General features: G+C 37.1%; 1 protein-coding gene across 1 annotated transcript in view; it reads right to left on the reverse strand.

Moving 5' to 3' along the window:
* Positions 1-254: 254 nt before the first annotated feature.
* The window catches only part of LOC106877204 (menin), a 75,470-nt gene continuing 55,708 nt past the window's right edge, over positions 255-20,016 (reverse strand). The window contains exons 3-4 of the mRNA XM_089365329.1: positions 18,064-18,288; positions 255-3,066 (exon numbers count right to left, since the gene is read on the reverse strand). Coding sequence (XP_089221455.1) covers positions 1,983-3,066; positions 18,064-18,288 — 1,309 coding nt within the window. The 3' untranslated portion in view covers positions 255-1,982. The remainder of the gene's footprint in view (positions 3,067-18,063; positions 18,289-20,016) is intronic.

Here is a 20,016-nt window from a genome sequence, read left to right on the forward strand (position 1 = left end):
GTTGGCTCATAGTTATAAAGATATACACTTGGCATACAGTTGTAACATTGAGTATACATACACAACTGCAAGATGCAGTGAGTGAAAATTAATTATCCTCTTCGTGATCATCATAATTTTACATCCACATTTTTCCATGCTGACATGGTTTGGGTGTATTTCTGTGTCTTACTATCACAATTTGTCATCATTAGATACTCACAACAGATACAACAGGACATATTTGTATTTGTTGCTACATTATTAAGCCTCTATTTTTTTGTTTAAATTTATTTGAATTTACTTTAAATTTACAACAAAGCTACAAATTTGTATATTTTTAGTGAATAGATTAGTCATGAGATTTCAAGTTTGATCCCATTGTGCTTGGGCAAGTGTTTTCTAGCAGAGACTTGAGTTAACTACTGCTGTATGGGAGAAATTTGGTAGGTGAAAACTGTGTAGAAGCGGGTCGTCGTGTGTGTGTGTGTGCATGTGCGTAGTACATGCACACAAATATATGTCTGTGTGTGTGTAATTTTCACCTTAACTAGTTTCATTTTATATGCTGGCCACTGTCAACATTTTTTTTTTAAAGTTTTATCCTCTGTTATATATGTATGTATGCATATATATACACAAACACACACACACACACAACACATAGTGGGGTATTGCTTATCAATAAATTAGTGTGTCAAACAAAAAGTTACCTTGTGGTATTTATTCCACTTGATCAGAATGGTGCATAGCTTAGTGGTTAGGATATTGGATCATATTTTCTAAGTTCATTAGTTCAATCCCCAGTTATGTGTAGTGTCCTTAAAGCAAGACACTTTATTTCACATTGTTCCAGTTCAATCAGCTGGCAAAAATGAGTTGTACCTGTCATTCAAAAGGGCCAGCCTTGTCACATTCTGTGTCATGCTGAATCTCCCTGAGAACTATGTTATGGGTACATGTGTCTGATGAGTGCTCAGCCATGTGCACATTAATTTCATGAGCAGGCTGTTTAGTTGATCCGATAAACTGGAACTGACAGGATGCCAGTTATGATTCGAAGTACCAGGAACTAGTAATTGGCCAGTTAGAAACCGATAACCAATGATACCATATTTCACAAACAGATGATATATAATATAAACAAACAAAACAACTGTAATTAATGCTTTTGCTTAAAAGTATTAATATACCTGAAATTATATCAATAAGAAGTTAAATCCAGGTTGTATAAGATAAAGCTTGTCAATAATTCTAGCATTCTATAACAACTCAGATATTTTTGTAAATAAGCGTAACAATGGAAAACTATAAGGCTTATATTCATTGTAGATAAGATATGAAAGAAATACAGATGATAGCAGTAATGCAATAATGTAGAAAAACCAAACAAAATTGACAAAAAACAGATTACAGAGAATTAAATACATATAAAATTTCATCAATGTCTAAAATATTTTCCATGCAATTTTCTAAAATTTTCTTAATTAATGAGCCTTGCAATTTTTTCTTCCTTTCTTTTAAACAAATATTCATAAATTTCTGAATTTCAAAACATAAACATAGCTATATGTTAATCTTTTGAAATTAGATTTCACAGCTAAAATGTAAAAAGTATCCAAGAGATAGTCGGGAGTAATGCATTTTAAGAAATAAAATTTTAGGATAAATAAATAATCAAAAAAAATTGAAAGCTGTGAAGTATATGTAAACATACACATTAAAACAAGAAATTTACACCTTGGCTACATGTGTATGTGTGAGTTTGTGTGTGTGTGTGTGTGTGTGTGTGTGAGTGTAGTGTTTATGTGCATGTTTGTGTGTGTGAACAAATAAATGAATACAATAGAATAGAGAAACCAGATCAACTGATATGTTCAACAAAGACATGATTTAAGAGACTATTCCAATATTTAAAACAAACAAACAAAATAAAAACAAAAGATTTTTCCTATTTTCTTTACAAAAATAAAATCGAAGAGAAGAGTTTTAAAACAATTTGGTTACTCTCGTCGCAGACGTTTCCTTGTTGAAGTCTGATCAGCAGCTTCTAGACCACGCTTATTATGCCTGAATTCTACTTGGGATTGTGCAGTAAGCTGAAGTTTTATAGCACTCGCATTCAGTTTAGCTGACTGCAAGATTTTCCTCAAACCTTTCATTTTTTTACTCCGTAAAGCTAGGGAGACAGTTGGCAACGCATAAGAGTTTGCTGCCCCATCAGCAGACTTTCGACACATCATCATGTCAGCAGGACTTTCAGCTTTAAGAAGAGAATCCACTGTCATGCCAAAGAACGGTGTTCCATTTGACTTGGTACTGAGAAATTCATCGTAATCAACTTTAGTATCTGCATTAGTAGCGCCGCCTGTAGCCGAAGCTAAAGCAAATGGCTCCCCACTGCCAAGCAAATAATCAGGGTTCAATATTGACTCTCCGCATGCCTGTGCCAAAGCAGTTATATTAGAATTTGGGATATTATCTTGACCATCTTCTTCAGTCTTGGACACTAATTCTTCTATAGCACATTTAATTTGGTCCTCACTTGACTTGCCATTGAACTTTGTAACATCCCACAGAATCTTATTTTGATCACTAGTTTCATCATTGTTATTATTATTGTGTTTTTTGTTGTCAAACTTCAGTGATTGTCCTGATTTGCGGCGTCGCTTTTTAGAATATTTTTTGTTCAAACTTTCTGTAACTGAGGTCTCATCATTTTTCTCGATATTGTTTTCATTGTCAGCATTCTCTTTCATCTCATCCGGTATTGTATCTTCGGCTTCCAATTCTTCTTCTTTGTCTTCAATGCGCAGATCAATGCTTTGTCGAACTCGTGAATCAAATTTAGTCAATGAAAATACTAAGTGTGTTGCCCAGCCAACATGCAGGACTGGAGTTGAACTGCCTTCTTCCCATTCACAAATACCATCGTAGAATCTCAGCAAATCAGCATAGCATTCTGGATCTCTTAAAATGCTACCCTTTTTATGTCTGTCAACAGATTTAACAATTTGCGGAATGAAATCAGTATCAATTTCTAGAAACTCTTTGTAAATTTCTTCATCTTCACGGTTGTAATTATATCTGAAATTAAATAAGAACAACTAAGTAGAAATAAAAAACACTAATTACATTCAACACATCATTATATAAAGAAATAGATAAGAAAATAATGATGATGATGATGGTTTCAAATTTTGGCACAGGGCCAGCAGTTTTTGAGGGGAGGGGGAAATTGATTATGTTGACACCAGTATTTGACTGCTACTTATTTTATTGATCCCAAAGGGATGAAAGGCAAAGTCAACCTTGGTGGAATTTGAGCTCAGAATGTAAAGATGGATGCAATACTGCTAAGCATTTTGTCTGATGTGCTAACGATTCTGCCAGTTCACTGTCTAAGTAATAAGAAAAATCATAATCATCATCATCAACATTTAATGTCTGTTTCCATGCTGGCATGAGTTGGACAGCTTGACAGGAACTGGCAAGGCTAGGGGCTTCACCAGATTCCATAACCTGTTTTGGCTTGATTTCTACAGCTGGATGCCCTTCCTAAAGCCAACAACTTTTATAGAGTGTACTGGGTGCTTTTTACATAGCACCAATACAATGCTTTTTATGTGGCACCAACACCAGTGCTCTTTACATGGCACTAGTACCCACACCAATGCCGTTTTTATGTGACACCTTGGTTTTAGGTTATCAATTCTCTTGTAGTGGGTGGGACTTCTTGAGAACAGCAATGTGTCACATGTTTTGGTCCTCTATCATATCTTTCATAAGTTTTAGCATTTTAAGATTGGCCATAAATAGTTCATCCCATGTCTTCCCAAGTCTCCCTCTTCTACAGCTTCCTTCCACTTTAAGTGAGCAGCACTCCTTTATACAACTGTCCTCATCCAACCACATCATGTGAACAAACCAATGCAGTCTCCTCTCTTGCACACCTGAATATGATTCCTCTTATGCCTAACTTTTCTCTCAATACACTAGTGCTCTGTTGCATATGTATATTGACATTACACATCCAGCAGAACATACCAGCTTCGTTCATCTCTGGTCTTTACATGTCCTCTGCATTCAGGTCCCACATCTCACAACATGTAGCATTGCAGTTCAGTCACATACATCATACAATCTCCCCTTCATTCAGAGAGAGTGATTTTTGGTTGTCAACAGAGGTAAAAGCTCTCTGAACTTTCTCCTCCTTATTCTTATTTCAACAATTACACTTTCTGTACAACCTCCTCCACGGCTAATTAGATCACCTAGGTAGAAATCAACTACAACTTGCAGAGAGCCTCCAGGATAGTTGAGGAAATCAGTTTCTTGTGCATCTGTGGTCTTTATGTCTCTTGGACATCTTCCACATACAAACACTACTTTTCCTGTTAACCTTCCCACTATTAAACTTCCTTGCACCTCTTTTGTGTCCATAACTTGCACTGGGTACACCAAACATAATTTCTGCTTAAACCCTTCTTACATATTGAGCAGGGCCATTTACCAGAAAGGTTGAAGGGTTCTGTCCAACTTCTTTGATTTCAGGTTCTGTTTCCACACCTGAAATTTCTTTTCTAATTCTGTCACAGATTCTGCTATGAGGGCAAGATCACAATAAGGATAATGAGAATTAGTAACAATATTAATAAAGATGGAAAGAGACCCTGAGAGAACCTGTGAGACTTTTGACAACAAGCAGTTGTCTGCTCTCACAGAATTAACAGGAGCAAGTAAGATCAAGAGGTCTGAGAAGTAATATATTTGTGTGTGTGTGTGTGTGTGTGCGTGCGCACATGCATGTGTGTGTATGTATGTATATATATGTGTGTGTGTGTATATATATATATATATATATATATATATATACATATACATACACACATTTATATATATATATATATATATATATATATATATATATACATACAAACATATACATATATGTATATATACATACAAATATATACATATACATAAATGTATATATACACATATATATATATATATATATATACACACACATACATACATACATACATCTATATATACATACATCATTAGAATTGAAGGGCCTTAGAGTCAACCTAGCTAAAACCAAAATCCTAATAAGTAGGAAGGTAGATAAAACACAAACCCCTTCAGGTAGATGGCCCTGCTCAGTATGTAGAAAAGGAGTAGGTAGTAACTCTATAAGATGTACCCGGTGCAAGCTATGGACACATAAGAGGTGCAGCAACATCAAAGGCAGGTTAACTAGCAAGTTAGTTTTTGTTTGTGGCAGATGTTCAGGTGCAATAAAGACTGCAAACAAACAGGAAACAACTTCTATCTCATTCCAGGGTGAAAAACTAGAGGTAGTCGATAGCTTCCGCTATCTGGGCGACCAAGTTAGTAGTGGGGGTGGGTGTGCTGAAAGTGTAGCTGCTAGAATAAGAATAGCCTGGGCAAAGTTTAGAGAGCTCTTACCCCTGCTGGCGACAAAGGGACTCTCACTCAGAGTAAAAGGCAGACTGTATGACGCATGCGTACGAACAACCATGCTACATGGCAGTGAAACATGGGCTGTAACTGCTGAGGACATACGTAAGCTCGCAAGGAATGAAGCCAGTATGCTCCGTTGGATGTGTAATGTCAATGTGAATACCCGTCAGAGTGTAAGTATCTTGAGAGAAAAGCTGAACATTAGAAGCATCAGTTGTGGCGTGCAAGAGAGACGATTGCGCTGGTATGGACATGTGGTGAGAATGGAGGAGGATAGCTGCGTGAAAAAGTGCCACACCCTAACAGTTGAGGGAACCCGTGGAAGAGGTAGGCCCAGGAAGACCTGGGCTGAGGTGGTGAGGCAAGACCTTCGTACATTGGGCCTCACCGAGGCGATGACTACGGACCGAGACCTTTGGAAATGGGCTGTGCGTGAGAAGACCCGGCAAGCCAAGTAAGATCGTTGCCAGTGCCCCTGGACTGGTTCTTGTGCGGTTGGCACATGAGATGCACCATTTTGAGCGTGGCCGTTGCCAGTACCGCCTGACTGGCTCCTGTAGGATTTTCGAGCGAGATCGTTGCCAGTGCCCCTGGACTGGCTTGTGTGGGTGGCACATAAAAGACACCATTTCGAGCGTGGCCGTTTTCGTGCGGGTGACACGTAAAAGCACCCACTACACTCTCTGAGTGGTTGGCGTTAGGAAGGGCATCCAGCTGTAGAAACTCTGCCAAATCAGACTGGAGCCTGGTGTTGCCATCCGGTTTCACCAGTCCTCAGTCAAATCGTCCAACCCATGCTAGCATGGAAAGCGGACGTTAAACGATGATGATGATGATCATCATCATCATCATTTAACGTCCATTTTCCATGCTGGTATGGGTTGGATGGTTTGACTGAGGGCTGGTGAGCCAGAAGGCTGCACCAGTCACCAATCTGATCTGGCAAAGTTTCTACAGTTGGATGCCCTTCCTAACGCCAGCCACTCCGAGACTGTGCTTTTATGTGCCACCAGCATGAGGGCCAGTCAGGTGATACTGGCACCAGCCATGCTCAGATGGTGCTTTGTACGTGCCACCTGCACAGGAGCCAGTCCAGTGGCGCTGGCAACAACCATGCTTGAATGTTGCTTTTCTTTAAGTGCCACTGGCACGTGTGCCAGTCAGCGGCCCTGGCAATGATCACGCTTGAATGGTGCTATTAACACTCCACTGGCACGGGTACCAATCAGGCGGTACTCTCATTGGCCATGACAGCGATTTCACTTGCCTCAACAGGTCTTTGCAAGCATAGTTTATTGTCCAATGATTGAAGGGTACTCTTAAATGGGCTGGTTATACAGTAGTGGCATAGGCCACAGTTATGGTCTCACTTGGCCTGCCGGGTCTTCTCAAGCACAGCTTATCTCCAAAGATCTCGGTCACTTGTCATTGTTTCGGTGAGGCCCAATGTTCGAAGGTCATACTTTCATCACCTTATCCCAGGTCTTCTTGGGTCTCTCTCTTCCGCAGGTTCCCTCAACTGCTAGGGTGTGACACTTTTTCACACAGCTGTCCTCATCCATTCACAACACATGACCATACCAGCACAATCGTCTCTCTTGCACACCACATCTGATGCTTCTTAGGTCCAACTTTTTTTATCAGAGAGCTTACACTCTGTCATGTATGCACACTGACATTACACATCCACCGGAGCATACTGGATTCATTCCTTGTAAGATTATGCATGTCCTCAGCAGTTACGGCCCATGTTTCATTGCCATGTAGCATAGCTGTTCACACACATGTGCCATACAGTCTACCTTTTACTCTGAGCAAGAGGCCCTTTGTCACCATCAGAGGTAGGAGCTCTCTGAACTTTGCCCAGGCTATCCTTACTTTAGCAGCTACACTTTCAGAGCATCCACCCCTGCTACTGGCTTGGTCACCTAGGTAACGGAAGCTATCAACTACTTCTAGTTTTTCTCCTTGGAATGTGACGGAAGCTGTTCTCTGCATGTTTTCAGTGTTTATTGCTCCTGAGCATTTGCCACATACAAAAACAATCTTCCCAGTTAGCCTTCCTTTGATATTGCTGCACCACTATTTGTACATATACATACTATATAATAATAGTAATAATAATATTGGGTCATCCCATAAATAATGCAGTTTTTCAATTGCATGAACTAAAAGTCAAAGGGGGACAAGATAAACTACCTGCATAAACTTGCAATAAAAGCAGGTATTAATTTTACCTCGTACTTATTCTTAGTGCAAGTTTTGAAGAGTTCAGTTCAATTTTAAACTCATATTCACAAACACACATACATACACAATGGTCTTTTATTTTCTGCCTACTTCATCCACTAATGTAGCTTTGGTGAACCAGCATTTTTATTTAATGCCTGCTCTGCATTTGAACTAAAAAGAAAAAACATGTTTGAGATTAGATAATAGTTTCAGTATTAATAATGAAACTATTAAACTGAAAGTATCTCACATTACAATAGAGATGTTATTGCTTCACTTTTGACATTTAATACTGCTGGACTCGCATTAGGCAAGAAGTTGAAAATTTTTTGGGCCCCATGACACTGCATGTACCCTAAGTAAGGCATGTGTAAAATTTGAATGAAATTGGTTGTGTAGTGCTCAAGTTTTAGGTATTCACACAGACAGACAGACAGACACACACACACACACATTCTCATCTTTATATATATAATTTCTGCTTACACCCTTCCTATATATATCAAGCAGGGCCATTTACCAGAAAGGTTAAAGGGTCTTGTCCAACTTCTTGTTTACTAGGACCTTGGTCTTTGCTAAGTCAAGTTAATCTATATATATAAAGATTAGAATGTGTGTCTGTCTGTCTGTCTGAATCCCTAAAACTTGAGAACTACACAACCAATTTCATTCAAATTTTACACATGCCTTACTTAGGGCCTATGTAGTGTTTTAGACTCCAAAAATGTTTAACTTCTTGCCTAGTGCGAGCCCAGTGCAACATCACATCTCCACTATAGCAGTATTACGTGTCAAAAGTGAAACAATAACATCTCTACTGTAATGTCAGATAGTTTCACTTTAATACTGAAACTATTAAAGTGAAACTATTATCTCACATATAAACTATTATCTAACATATATAGTTGATAGCTTCCGCTATCTAGGTGACCAAGTTAGTAGTGGGGTGGGTGCGCTGAAAGTGTAGCTACTAGAATAAAGATAGCCTGGGCAAAGTTCAGAGAGCTCTTACCTCTGCTGGTGACAAAGGGTCTCTCTCTCTCAGAATAAAAGGCAGACTGTATGACGCATGTGTACGAACAGCCATGCTTCATGGCAGTGAAACATGGGCTGTGACTGCTGAAGGCATGCGTAGCTCGCAAGGAATGAAGCCAGTATGCTCCGGTGGATGTGTAATGTCAGTGTGCATACTAGACAGAGTGTAAGTACCTTGAGAGAAAAGTTGAACCTAAGAAGCATCAGTTGTGGTGTGCAAGAGAGACGATTGCGCTGGTATGGCCATGTGGCGAGAATGGATGAGGATAGCTGTGTGAAAAAGTTCCATACCCTAGCAATCGAGGGAACCTGTGGAAAAGGTAGGCCCAGGAAGACCTGGGATGAGGTGGTGAGTCACGGCCTTCAAACATTGGGCCTCACCAAGGCGATGACTTCTGAAATACGCTGTGCGTGAGAAGACCTGGCAAGCCAAGTGAGACCTAAATCCAAGGCCTCTGCCAGGGATGTAGCCAGCCCACATATGCGTACCTTTCTTTCATTGGACACTAAACCCCGCTTGCGAAGACCTGTTGGGGCAAGCGAAAGCGAAATCGTGATGGCACCTGTGCCCAGCATCGCCTTTCTGGCACTTGTGCCGGTGGCACGTGTAAAGACATTCGAGCGAGATCGTTGCCAGTGCCGCTGGACTGGCTCTTGTGCAGGTGGCACATAAAATACACCATTTTGAGCGTGGCCATTGCCAGTACCGCCTGACTGGCCTTCGTGCCGGTGGCACGTAAAAGCACCTGCTGCACTCTTGGAGTGGTTGGTGTTAGGAAGGGCATCCAGCTGTAGAAACTCTGCCAAATCAGATTGGAGCCTGGTGTAGCCATCTGGTTCACCAGTCCTCAGTCGAATCGTCCAACCCATGCTAGCATGGAAAGCGGACGTTAAACGATGAAGATGATGATACAGGCATACATACATATATACATACTTACATCATCATCATCACCATCATCGTTTAACGTCCACTTGCCGTGCTAGCATGAGTTGGATTTCACTTGCCTCAACAGGTCTTCGCAAGCGGAGTTTAGCGTCCAATGAAAGAAAGGAATACATAAGTGGGCTGGCTACATCCCTGGCAGAGGCATTGTATTTTGGCCTCACTCGGCTTGCCGGGTCTTCTCATGCACAGCATATTCCCAAAGGTCTCGGTCAGAAGTCATTGCCTCAGTGAAGCCTAATGTTCGAAGGTTGTGCTTATAATATATATATGTTATGTATATATATATATATATAGATAGATGTGTGTGTGTGTGTATATATATATATATATATATATATATATATATATAAGTTCTTTAAAATAGTATTGCATTTTTAAACCTTCCTTCATATATATATATATATATATATATATATATATATATCAAATAATAAGCAACACGGATTTCAAAAGTGATTGCAGTACGCACGTTTCATGCTACTTCAATTTATTTAAGTAATGCGAGCATTACCTTAAATGCAATATGAAGAGCAATCTTCAGCTGCACGAAAAAATGTAGAAAAAAAGACATATTACAAATGTGGCAACATATTAAAACCAAGTGGGAGAGAGCAGAGGAAGAATATATAAGTCCATCTTGACATAGCAGGGTCTATCAGGGTCTACTAGCCTGATAGACCCTGCTATGTCAAGATGGACTTATATATTCTTCCTCTGCTCTCTCCCACTTGGTTTTAATATGTTGCCACATTTGTAATATGTCTTTTTTTCTACATTTTTTCGTGCAGCTGAAGATTGCTCTTCATATTGCATTTAAGGTAATGCTCACATTACTTAAATAAATTGAAGTAGCATGAAACGTGCGTACTGCAATCACTTTTGAAATCCGTGTTGCTTATTATTTGATTTTAATCACCCATCCTTTTGGGATGTGAAATTCGGGTGCCTTCGCATAAGTACCATATTCAAGCCTTGAATCTATATCTAAACCGTCTATATATATATACATATATATATATATATATATATATATATATATACATGTATATATATACATGTATATATATACATGTATATGTATATGCATAGATATAGATGTATATGTATACATGTATATGTGTAGATGTATATATATAGATGTACATGTAATATATACACATATATACACCTATATACATGCATACATATATACACGCATACACACACACATACACACACACATAAACACACACATACATAGGTGCAGGTGTGGGTGTGTGGTAAGAAACTTAGTTCCAAAACACATGGTACTAGGTTCTGTCCCACTGTGTGGTGACTTGGCATGTGCCTTCTGCTATAGCCTCAGACCAACCAAAGCCTTGTGAGTGGATTTTGTAGAAAGAAATTGAAAGAAATCAATTGTATATATATATGTGTGTGTGTGTGTATGTATATATGTAAGTGTATGTGTATGTGTGCGTTTCTCCTTCATTACTGCTTGACAACTGCTGTTCGTTTATTTCCATCCCCATAACTTACTGGTTTGACAAGAAGAAACTGATAGAATAAGTACCAGGCTTATCAAAAAAAGCACTAGGCAGCGTGTCATATTTTTCTTTGCCCACTCAGTTGTATCTATCAATCTATCTTTGTATGTGTGTGTGTGTGTGTATATATATATATATATATATATATATATATATATATATAATACACACACACACATATATATGTATGTATATGTGTATATTCATATCTATTATAAAAAAGTTAATGTCTTTATGTGTGATTGTGTGTTACTTATACATTTGAAAACTACTGCACTGATCCTAATGAAATTTAGAACACAAAATCCAAGCTTAAGGAGAAGGGTAATGCTGTGTGTTTCATACAATTTCATGGACCAAAATTACTGAATGGATCCTTATGATATTTGGAACTTAGATTCAATGCATAAGGGCGGGTATAATGCAGTATGTTTGGTTTGAATTTGAGATGCCTTAAAAGGCAGTAGAACTCCCATGAAAATTCACAAATTTTCGATGTTGATGAAATTTCAACCATGGGTAATTGACACACATCAAGATATATTCTCAAACTTTCTACTTCTTATGAGGATTCTAAGACCCCCTAATGGGGGCCTTAACTCCCAAATTTTATTCATTTTTTATGATCCAAAACTAGGTCAAAATTACTGAATGGATCTTTATGAAATTTGGTAATTATATTCTATGCATAAGGGCCATAACCCCCACGAAAATTCATATATTTTTGCTGTTGATGAAATTTTAACCATAGATATTAGACACAAATGAAGTAATATTTCTAAAATTTCATCTTCTTAGAAGTTAGAAAGCCCTCTTCATGAAGACTTAACACCCACAGTTTAGTCATTTTATCTAAGCAAAGACGAATACAGTTGTACTCTTGGAAGCTGTAGGGTCACCCGAGCATAACAGATGAGCGTTATTTATAATTCAAGGGTACAACAGTGTAAGAGTTTGCTTTGAGATATACTTACATTGTGATTTCTGCAATGTGGTGCATAGATTGTCAAATAAATGAGACGCATCTTTGCCTCCACTGATTCAGTTGCAAAGTGCTGAGTAAAGTTATTTCTTTGTAGACCTCCTTTGAGTCTTTTTACTATCACTGGGTCACACATAGTCCCCAGGTGGCAACATTGATTTCAAGGCCTTCCCAGATGAGTGACTGGTTATTCAAAGACATATATAGATTGTAAATTTATTCTGTCCAGTTACCTATCGGTATAGTGGTCAGTTGCAAACTCCATAGGTGACACTTTCATTTCCCCTTAGCCCTCATGTCACACAGTTGTTAATGTTTATTTCAGTTGGGTCACGCCCTTCCAATTGCTACAGAACTGTAATGCATCTTATGGCTGTGCCTGTCACTTGTATGATGAGGAATTCTACATTGGGGAGTGGTAACAACTAAGGTAGGGTAGCTGACTGCTTATTGTGATCATTTGTCTTTTGGTTTCAAAGAAATTTGAACAATAGATATAAGACCCAAGTCAAAAAGATTCTCAACAATTCAACTTCTCTGGTTGACATTAAGACACCCACCCCCAATAGGGGGCCTTAATTCCCACATTTTAGAGTTCCATGTGCTCCATTTTTCAGGAGCAAAATCCTTTTAATAAGTTCCATAAGACTGGAATTTTGGAATCTGCGCATAAGCATCAGTATTATAGGATACATGTGTCATAATTAGAATTTTTTTACGGTGTGTAAAGAGGGAAAGAACCCTCATCTGCAATTTTGATGAAATTCGAATCATAGGTATTCCAGTTCATTAGAGAAAATATAACAGAAAAGTCTAATTCTTCCATTGCATGTAACATGGGCAACACCGGGTATCTCTGCTAGTATATGATATATATATATATATATATATATATATATATATATATATATATAATTAATAATATCAGGGTAAGAAAAATTTTAGAAATTTTTACTACCAGTGGCCTAGCATGTAGAAAAATTAGTCAATAGACTAATCATCATCATCATCATCATCATCATCATCATCATCATATATAAATACAGTGTACATTTAAACACATAAGAGGTATCCATCATAGGATACCTGGCACACTAGAAGGAATAGCCAAAATCCAAACCACTATTAGGGATAAATTTCGAAGGGAAATTTCATTCCCTTCAAAATTTATGTCTAATAGTGGTTTGGATTTTGGCTATTCCTTCTAGTGTGCCAGGTATCCTATGATGGATACCTCTTATGTGTTTAAATGTACACAGCATTTATATATATATATATATATATATATATATACAAGCAAATGCACCCATCCTTTGGACGGTGTAGTTTATTATAATGGCGCACTCCTTTGGACAGTTCAAGTTGAACTAGCCTGCAGTTAGAAGTCGTTTCAAGTTGATAAATGTAAAATGTATAATTATCAATTTCATTAGCAGTTTATTATATGCTATTAAACAACCTAGGTAATGAATGAAGTTTTTTGAACACAAATTTGGCAGTTAGCAATAAATGAAAGTCCATGAAATGAGATCGCACTTGCAGTAGGCATTAGGGATCCTATATCTTACCTGAAGCATTGCGTAGCATGTAGTTATTTTACTCATAATGCCTGGCACAACTGCATTGAAGCTTTTTTCAATGAAAGACATGTATGATAAACAAAAGCAAACATTTATAGCAAACACACAAATAGAATAATCGCAAGTACAAAAATAAATGTCAGAGCATGCTTATGAGTGAACAGCGTGCATGAAGTAAGAAGAGTCATTGAAGGTAATATACTGTTAACGGCTACAGTTTGGCGTAGATGTGAAGATCGCAGTAGAGGAGTAAGTACTGTAAGGCAGCTTTGTAGATAACATTTTGGGTTTTTGCTTCAGGAATATAGATGAATAAGTTGTCTGGATGGCCAATTCTGGAACAACTGACACAGAACCATCCATGTGAAAAGCATGACATTGGAAGGTCCAATCCAACAACTTTCAGCGATTTACCTTGTGCTTTGTTAATTGTCAGAAGGAAGCTGAGTTTGAGAGGAAACTGAAGTCTCTGCATTGAGCAGGGGCAGTCTGTTGGGGTTAGCGGAATTTTCAGAATAAAAATGATGTCGTTTTTGCCATGTCCTATGATAATTTTGGCTTCAATGATGTGGTCCATCATTTGTTTGACCACAAGGCGAGCACTATTGCATAGTGTGGATGCTTTAGATTGCGAAGGCGGATGACAGGGCAACTGACTTTTAAGTGAAGTTCATGGGGAGGGAGTCCTGGAGGATGTTGGGAGTTGAGAAATTCTGTTGGAAAGTGTGTAACCTGATTGAGGTCAGTAGTGGTGTCAACTGATCTGTAACATTCTTGAGAAGGTAGTTCACTGAGTAAGTCATAGTTAAGAGTGGTGACAGCTGCATTTGTAGGTGCAAGAACAGCCTATGCTAATGTGCAAATATCAGCAGTTTGTAGTGAATGAGCATTGTAAAAACTGTATAACTGTCACAAGTTTGTATCAATAAAAGCAGAGAATATATACAATATGGATTATTTTCTGAAGGCATTTAAAAAATAATTAAAGGTGATTTAAATTGCATGGCTACCTCAAGGAAGTGCTAATGTGCAAATATTGGCAGTTTGCAGTGAATGGGCATTGTAAAAACTGTAATAGAAGTTGAAGTGAAAGTAGCATAACTACATCATCAAGAGTAATTTCCCTTGAAACAACGATTGTTGGCATTTGTTATTTACTTATGAAAAGGTGTATTCTTCCCCTAGGGGTGGCATTACTCATTGTGTAGAAAATTTGAAGAGTCTATGACCATCTCTGCAACACAAGTGATGTATGTTCCCAACATGAATGAAATCAGATGAAAAATATTGATTTTAAGGGGGGACCAAGAAAAATGCCTGTACACATATACACACATTTTCTGTTTTATCACATATATATCTGATAAGATATATAAATATATTGGGTCATTCCATAAACAATGTGGTTTTTGAAATTTCATGAACTAAAAGTCGGAGGGGAACAGGATAAACTACCCGCATCAACTTGCTATAAAAACAGGTAGTAATTTTACCTTGTCCTTATTCTTAGTGCAAGTTTTGAAGAGTGCAGTTCGATTTCAACAATTATTTTTTCAAAGCTATAATGGAAGTGACAAAGGAGTATATTTAGCATATTTTGTTTTACGAGTTCAATGAACAGTGCAATGAAAAGTGCAAGGAACATTGATGGAGTATATGGGGATTGGACAATAAGCATAAGCCAGTGTCAACAATGGTTCCAGAAATTCCAAACTGGAAACTACAGCCTAGAAGATGAACCTCGTCTAGGAAGATCTGTAAAGCTTGACAAGGACGTCCTGCAAACCCTGGTGGAACAAAATCCCATTATAATTGTTGAGGAACTAGCAGAGAAGCTTGAATTTAATCATTCAACCATTCATCGACACTTGTGTGCCATTGGAAAAGTTAGCAAATTGGATCAATGCGTTCCTCACAAACTTTCCGAGTCTAATCACATGCAGAGAGTGAATGTGTACTCTTCTTTGCTGTCATGTCTCATGAATGAACCTTCTTTTGGACTGAATAGAGGCTGCTGACAAGAAATGGGTTCTCCATAAGAATGTCAAGCACCAAAGACAGTGGGTAAGGAAAAGAGAAACACTGGCACCCCTGCCTAAAGAAGCTCTTCACCCACATAAGGTGTTGCTATCTGTTTGGTGGAATATGAAAGGTTTAGTCCACCTTGAACTGTTAAACCCAAACCAAATGATAACAAAGGAGATCTACTGTGAGCAGCTTGAGTGGTTTAAGTCAGCACTAGAAGGAAAACAACCATCTTTGGTTTCAGGATGAAACGTGTTCTATCAGGATAATGCTGGGCCACATACAGCAAGGATGACATTCCAATGGCTGGAGCAGTGTGAAAGGGAAACGATGCTCCACACACCATATTCACCAGATATTGCCTCATCTGATTATCATTTATTCCTCAGTCTTCAAAATCATTTGGACGGGAAAAAATGAATTCTGTAAGCGAGGTCAGAACAGTACTGGAGGAGTATTTTTCATCACGGACAAGTGAATTTTGGAGGAGGGGCCTTGCAAGTCTACCAGATAGATGGAAGAGCATTGTAAAAAATGAAGGAGAGTATATTTTAGGTTAAAAAAGAACTGTTTATCATAATTTTGAAAAATAAAAGTATTAAAAAATATTATTCATGGGAGGAGGAGGAGGAGCAAAGGAACAACAAATATAATATCTTGTATAATACTTTGAATTATACAGAGATTAATTTTCTTCAGTCTGAGTATAAAAGGTTGAATTGTTAGCTATATTGGATAGAAGGAGTGAAAATGTGGAATAACAGATAGTTTAGAATTATGGGTGATTAATCAATTAATATCCAGTAATATTTTATGGGAAATATACATAGCAGCATAATATATAATTGTAAAGTATATTGAGTTTCTGTAGAACGTGTAGTACATGTGATAGTGGTAGAGTACAAAATGCAGTTGAGTATTATTGTAGAGTATGTAGAATAGAGTACTGTAGAGTATGTAACACAGCTGAGTATTGTAGAACATATAGAACAGTTGAGTATTGTAGAACATGTAGTTCAACTGAGCATTGTAGCAAACAGTTTAATAATGTAGAGTATGTAGTATATTTGAGTATTGTAGAGTGTGTAATACAGTTGAGTATTGTAGAGTGTATACTTATCCACTCAAACTCTAATAGTTTTAAATTAGAAAGATTAGAATTAAACACATTGCATCTGTATTGTAGCTGAATCATTTGTGTGAGATAATGGACAATGCTCACTTGAAAACATTTTCACCATATTCTTGAAGAAATTTAGATTTTTTTTCTAGGTACTGAAACTGCTATTAGGAAAATCTTCAAGAGGAATTTTCCAGCAAAGTCACAAATAACTACTAAGACAGTCTTTGGCGACATTATTGACAACACTAATAATGGTTTCTAATTTAGGCACAAAACTTACAATTTTTGAAGTGTATGGTTTAGTTTTTAGAGTTGATACCATCAACTTCAATACTTGACCGACACAAAATTTTATTAACTCTGAAAGGATGAAAAGTAAACTTAACCTTGGAGTAACCTCAGAATGTAATGAGCAAGACAGAATAAACACTGCAAAGCATTTCTGCCAATGCTCTAACAATTCCACTAGCTTACTGCTGACACTTAAATACTTTTCACTGTTAACTTATTACCAAGCAATTTTATTTGAGGATATAAAATAAATTATAATAAGTAAGTTTGATATTGCTAGTATTTATTTTACATTCAGATGTTTAAGACTAGTTATGTATCTTTTCAACTGGATTTGAAACTTATCTTGGCAACTTGGTCAAATGTGGATCTTGCACAAGAAAATAACACAAATACAAATAAAAATGTTTGCAAAACAACTTTTGCCTAGGTAGTCCAAACGTTAACATTTACACTATTTGCAATCATAAATGTTAATGAAAGAATTATAAGACAGATTCTTCAAGCTGAGTCAACTGGTCGGAAATGTAGAAGTAGACCAAGAATGAGACAGTTATCACAATGTCCACAGTTTTAGTTGACACGTTTGGGAATCCAACAGGAAAGTGTAATGATGGTTGCTCCTGATAGGACCCTAGGAGAAAGTACCTGAGGATACTATCCCCATGACCATCCCAAGAGTAGTAAGCAGAGAAGATGGATGGATGGTATCTCAGAAAGAAGAACACCGTCCAATACTCTTAAAGAACTTCTCAGATAAAAAAAAAAAAAAAATGGAAGAGATGGAGAATGCTACAGCATAATAAATCAATTTACTAGAAAGAATGATAAAATAAAATATTATTTCATACCCTTTCATGACAGCACTAGCATTTGACCAACAACTAAGCGCAGCTTTGTATTGGCCATTTCTGAAGAGAAATGCTCCCATGTAGGTGTAAGGATAAACATGTTGATTATCATAATATCTCTTATCTGCATCAATGCTTTCTTGAAATAATGTTAGTGGAGGTGGTCTACCAGGAGATTGGGAAATTTCTTCAAGGTCACCCAAATTTCCAAGAGCCATTGGATATCTGCAAATGATTAAAATTTTACAAGAAATATAGATAAAATGCTGGTACATATTTTCAGTACATAATTTTTTTTTTTTTAATAATAAAAACAGCAACAAAAAGCATGAAAATGATAAATGTTGAAACAAAATTAATTTTAACACCAATGTTTCTGCTCCTATATTTCTGAACGCAGCTCTGCTTGGTCTCAAGTCTCTTTATAATTTGATGCACAACCATTCTCAGCCAATTTAGCTACAACTTAAATGACACATTTTTGGCCAAGTTGGTTGCAGTAATATGAGCCATGCACCTTACTTAAAACATACAATGTACTCAATAACAGCAGATAAACCATTTCTCATTCTCAATACATCTACGTCTGTGTTATCAATACCAGACTCTTATCTTGTCACAAGTTTGTCACAATATTGCTGTTAACTTGAGGTATCTGAGTGCTACAACTTATGACCTGATATGTTGAGTTCTTACTCAAAACATCTTGCACTATATGTGTGAAACAGATGAGAACAGGAAAGAAGAAACAGCAGACAGACCCTTACCATTATAAAATAATGGAACTAATAATCATTTTGAATGTGGATAAACTGAGAGAGAAAACAAATTCTCCTAAATGCTCAGATAATCAACAATTTCTTTTAAGTATTAAGTTCAATACATTTATGAAAACAAATAATTATATTAAATCATTGATTGATTAAAATTGATTCTAGAATTGCACTGGTACTTATTTTATCAACTCTGAACGAATGAAAAAGCAAAGTCAATACTTAAGATTTGAACTCAGGACATAAAAGTTTGGAATGCATTTTTTGCTTTGTTACTACTGCATTTCTTCACATTAAGAATGACGATGACGATGATGATGATGATGATGATGATGATGATGATGATGATGATGATGAAGATACGTTAATTTATTTGCCACCAGGAACAATTCACTAATACAATAAAACAAGTACAAAAGTATTACAAATACATGTGGGGATAAACAGTCATATAAAAGTGAGGGGGAAAAGATAGAGACATTATACAATATTTTAAGCCATGTTAAAATTTATTTTCCTTTTCAAATTACACAAAATTAAATATATTTCAACACGTATGATTAAAAGATATTTTAAGGAAAATACACAACCTCATCCTGAGTCAGACCAAGACTCGTGAAAAACCTGATCATCATCTTCCCCTTGTGTAATATCCTGGTACTGTATACTGCTTTTGCCCAAAAGTACTAATGAGCAATCCTGATATCAAAACAGACAATGAAAAAGGACCTTACAACTGTTATTATTAAAGTAAGGATTTTTACATAGACCCCCAAAAGTATCTTATCATAAACCACCAATAATCTCTATGCGCCATATAGTTGAAGACCAACCTGCAAATCTGCACTTACTCTTTTTAGAAATGACTTTTTTTGTAGGTTACTTAAATCATCCATAAGTTCTTCATTCGTTATACAAGGAACTGTGAAAATCATAACAGTGGGGGGTCAGACTATGTTTTGGATCTGCTTTCCTTCCTCTTAAGTTTGTTTTTGTGTTTGGAGCTCCAGCAGTTCACCAATCCTGTTTGTTGTTCATCATCTCTCTGCAACATTACAGGATGATACTGCTGGGAATGGGTTCCACAGCTTGTTGGTTGTTGGCTTCTGGTACTGTGGGCAAGGCAATCTCTTCTGGCTTCCCTCAGAGCTATGATCAGTAGAGCATTGACAAAAACAGC

The sequence above is a fragment of the Octopus bimaculoides genome, chromosome Z (assembly GCF_046866305.1).
Source record: "Octopus bimaculoides isolate indiv1 chromosome Z, ASM4686630v1, whole genome shotgun sequence".
NCBI lineage: Eukaryota > Metazoa > Mollusca > Cephalopoda > Octopoda > Octopodidae > Octopus > Octopus bimaculoides.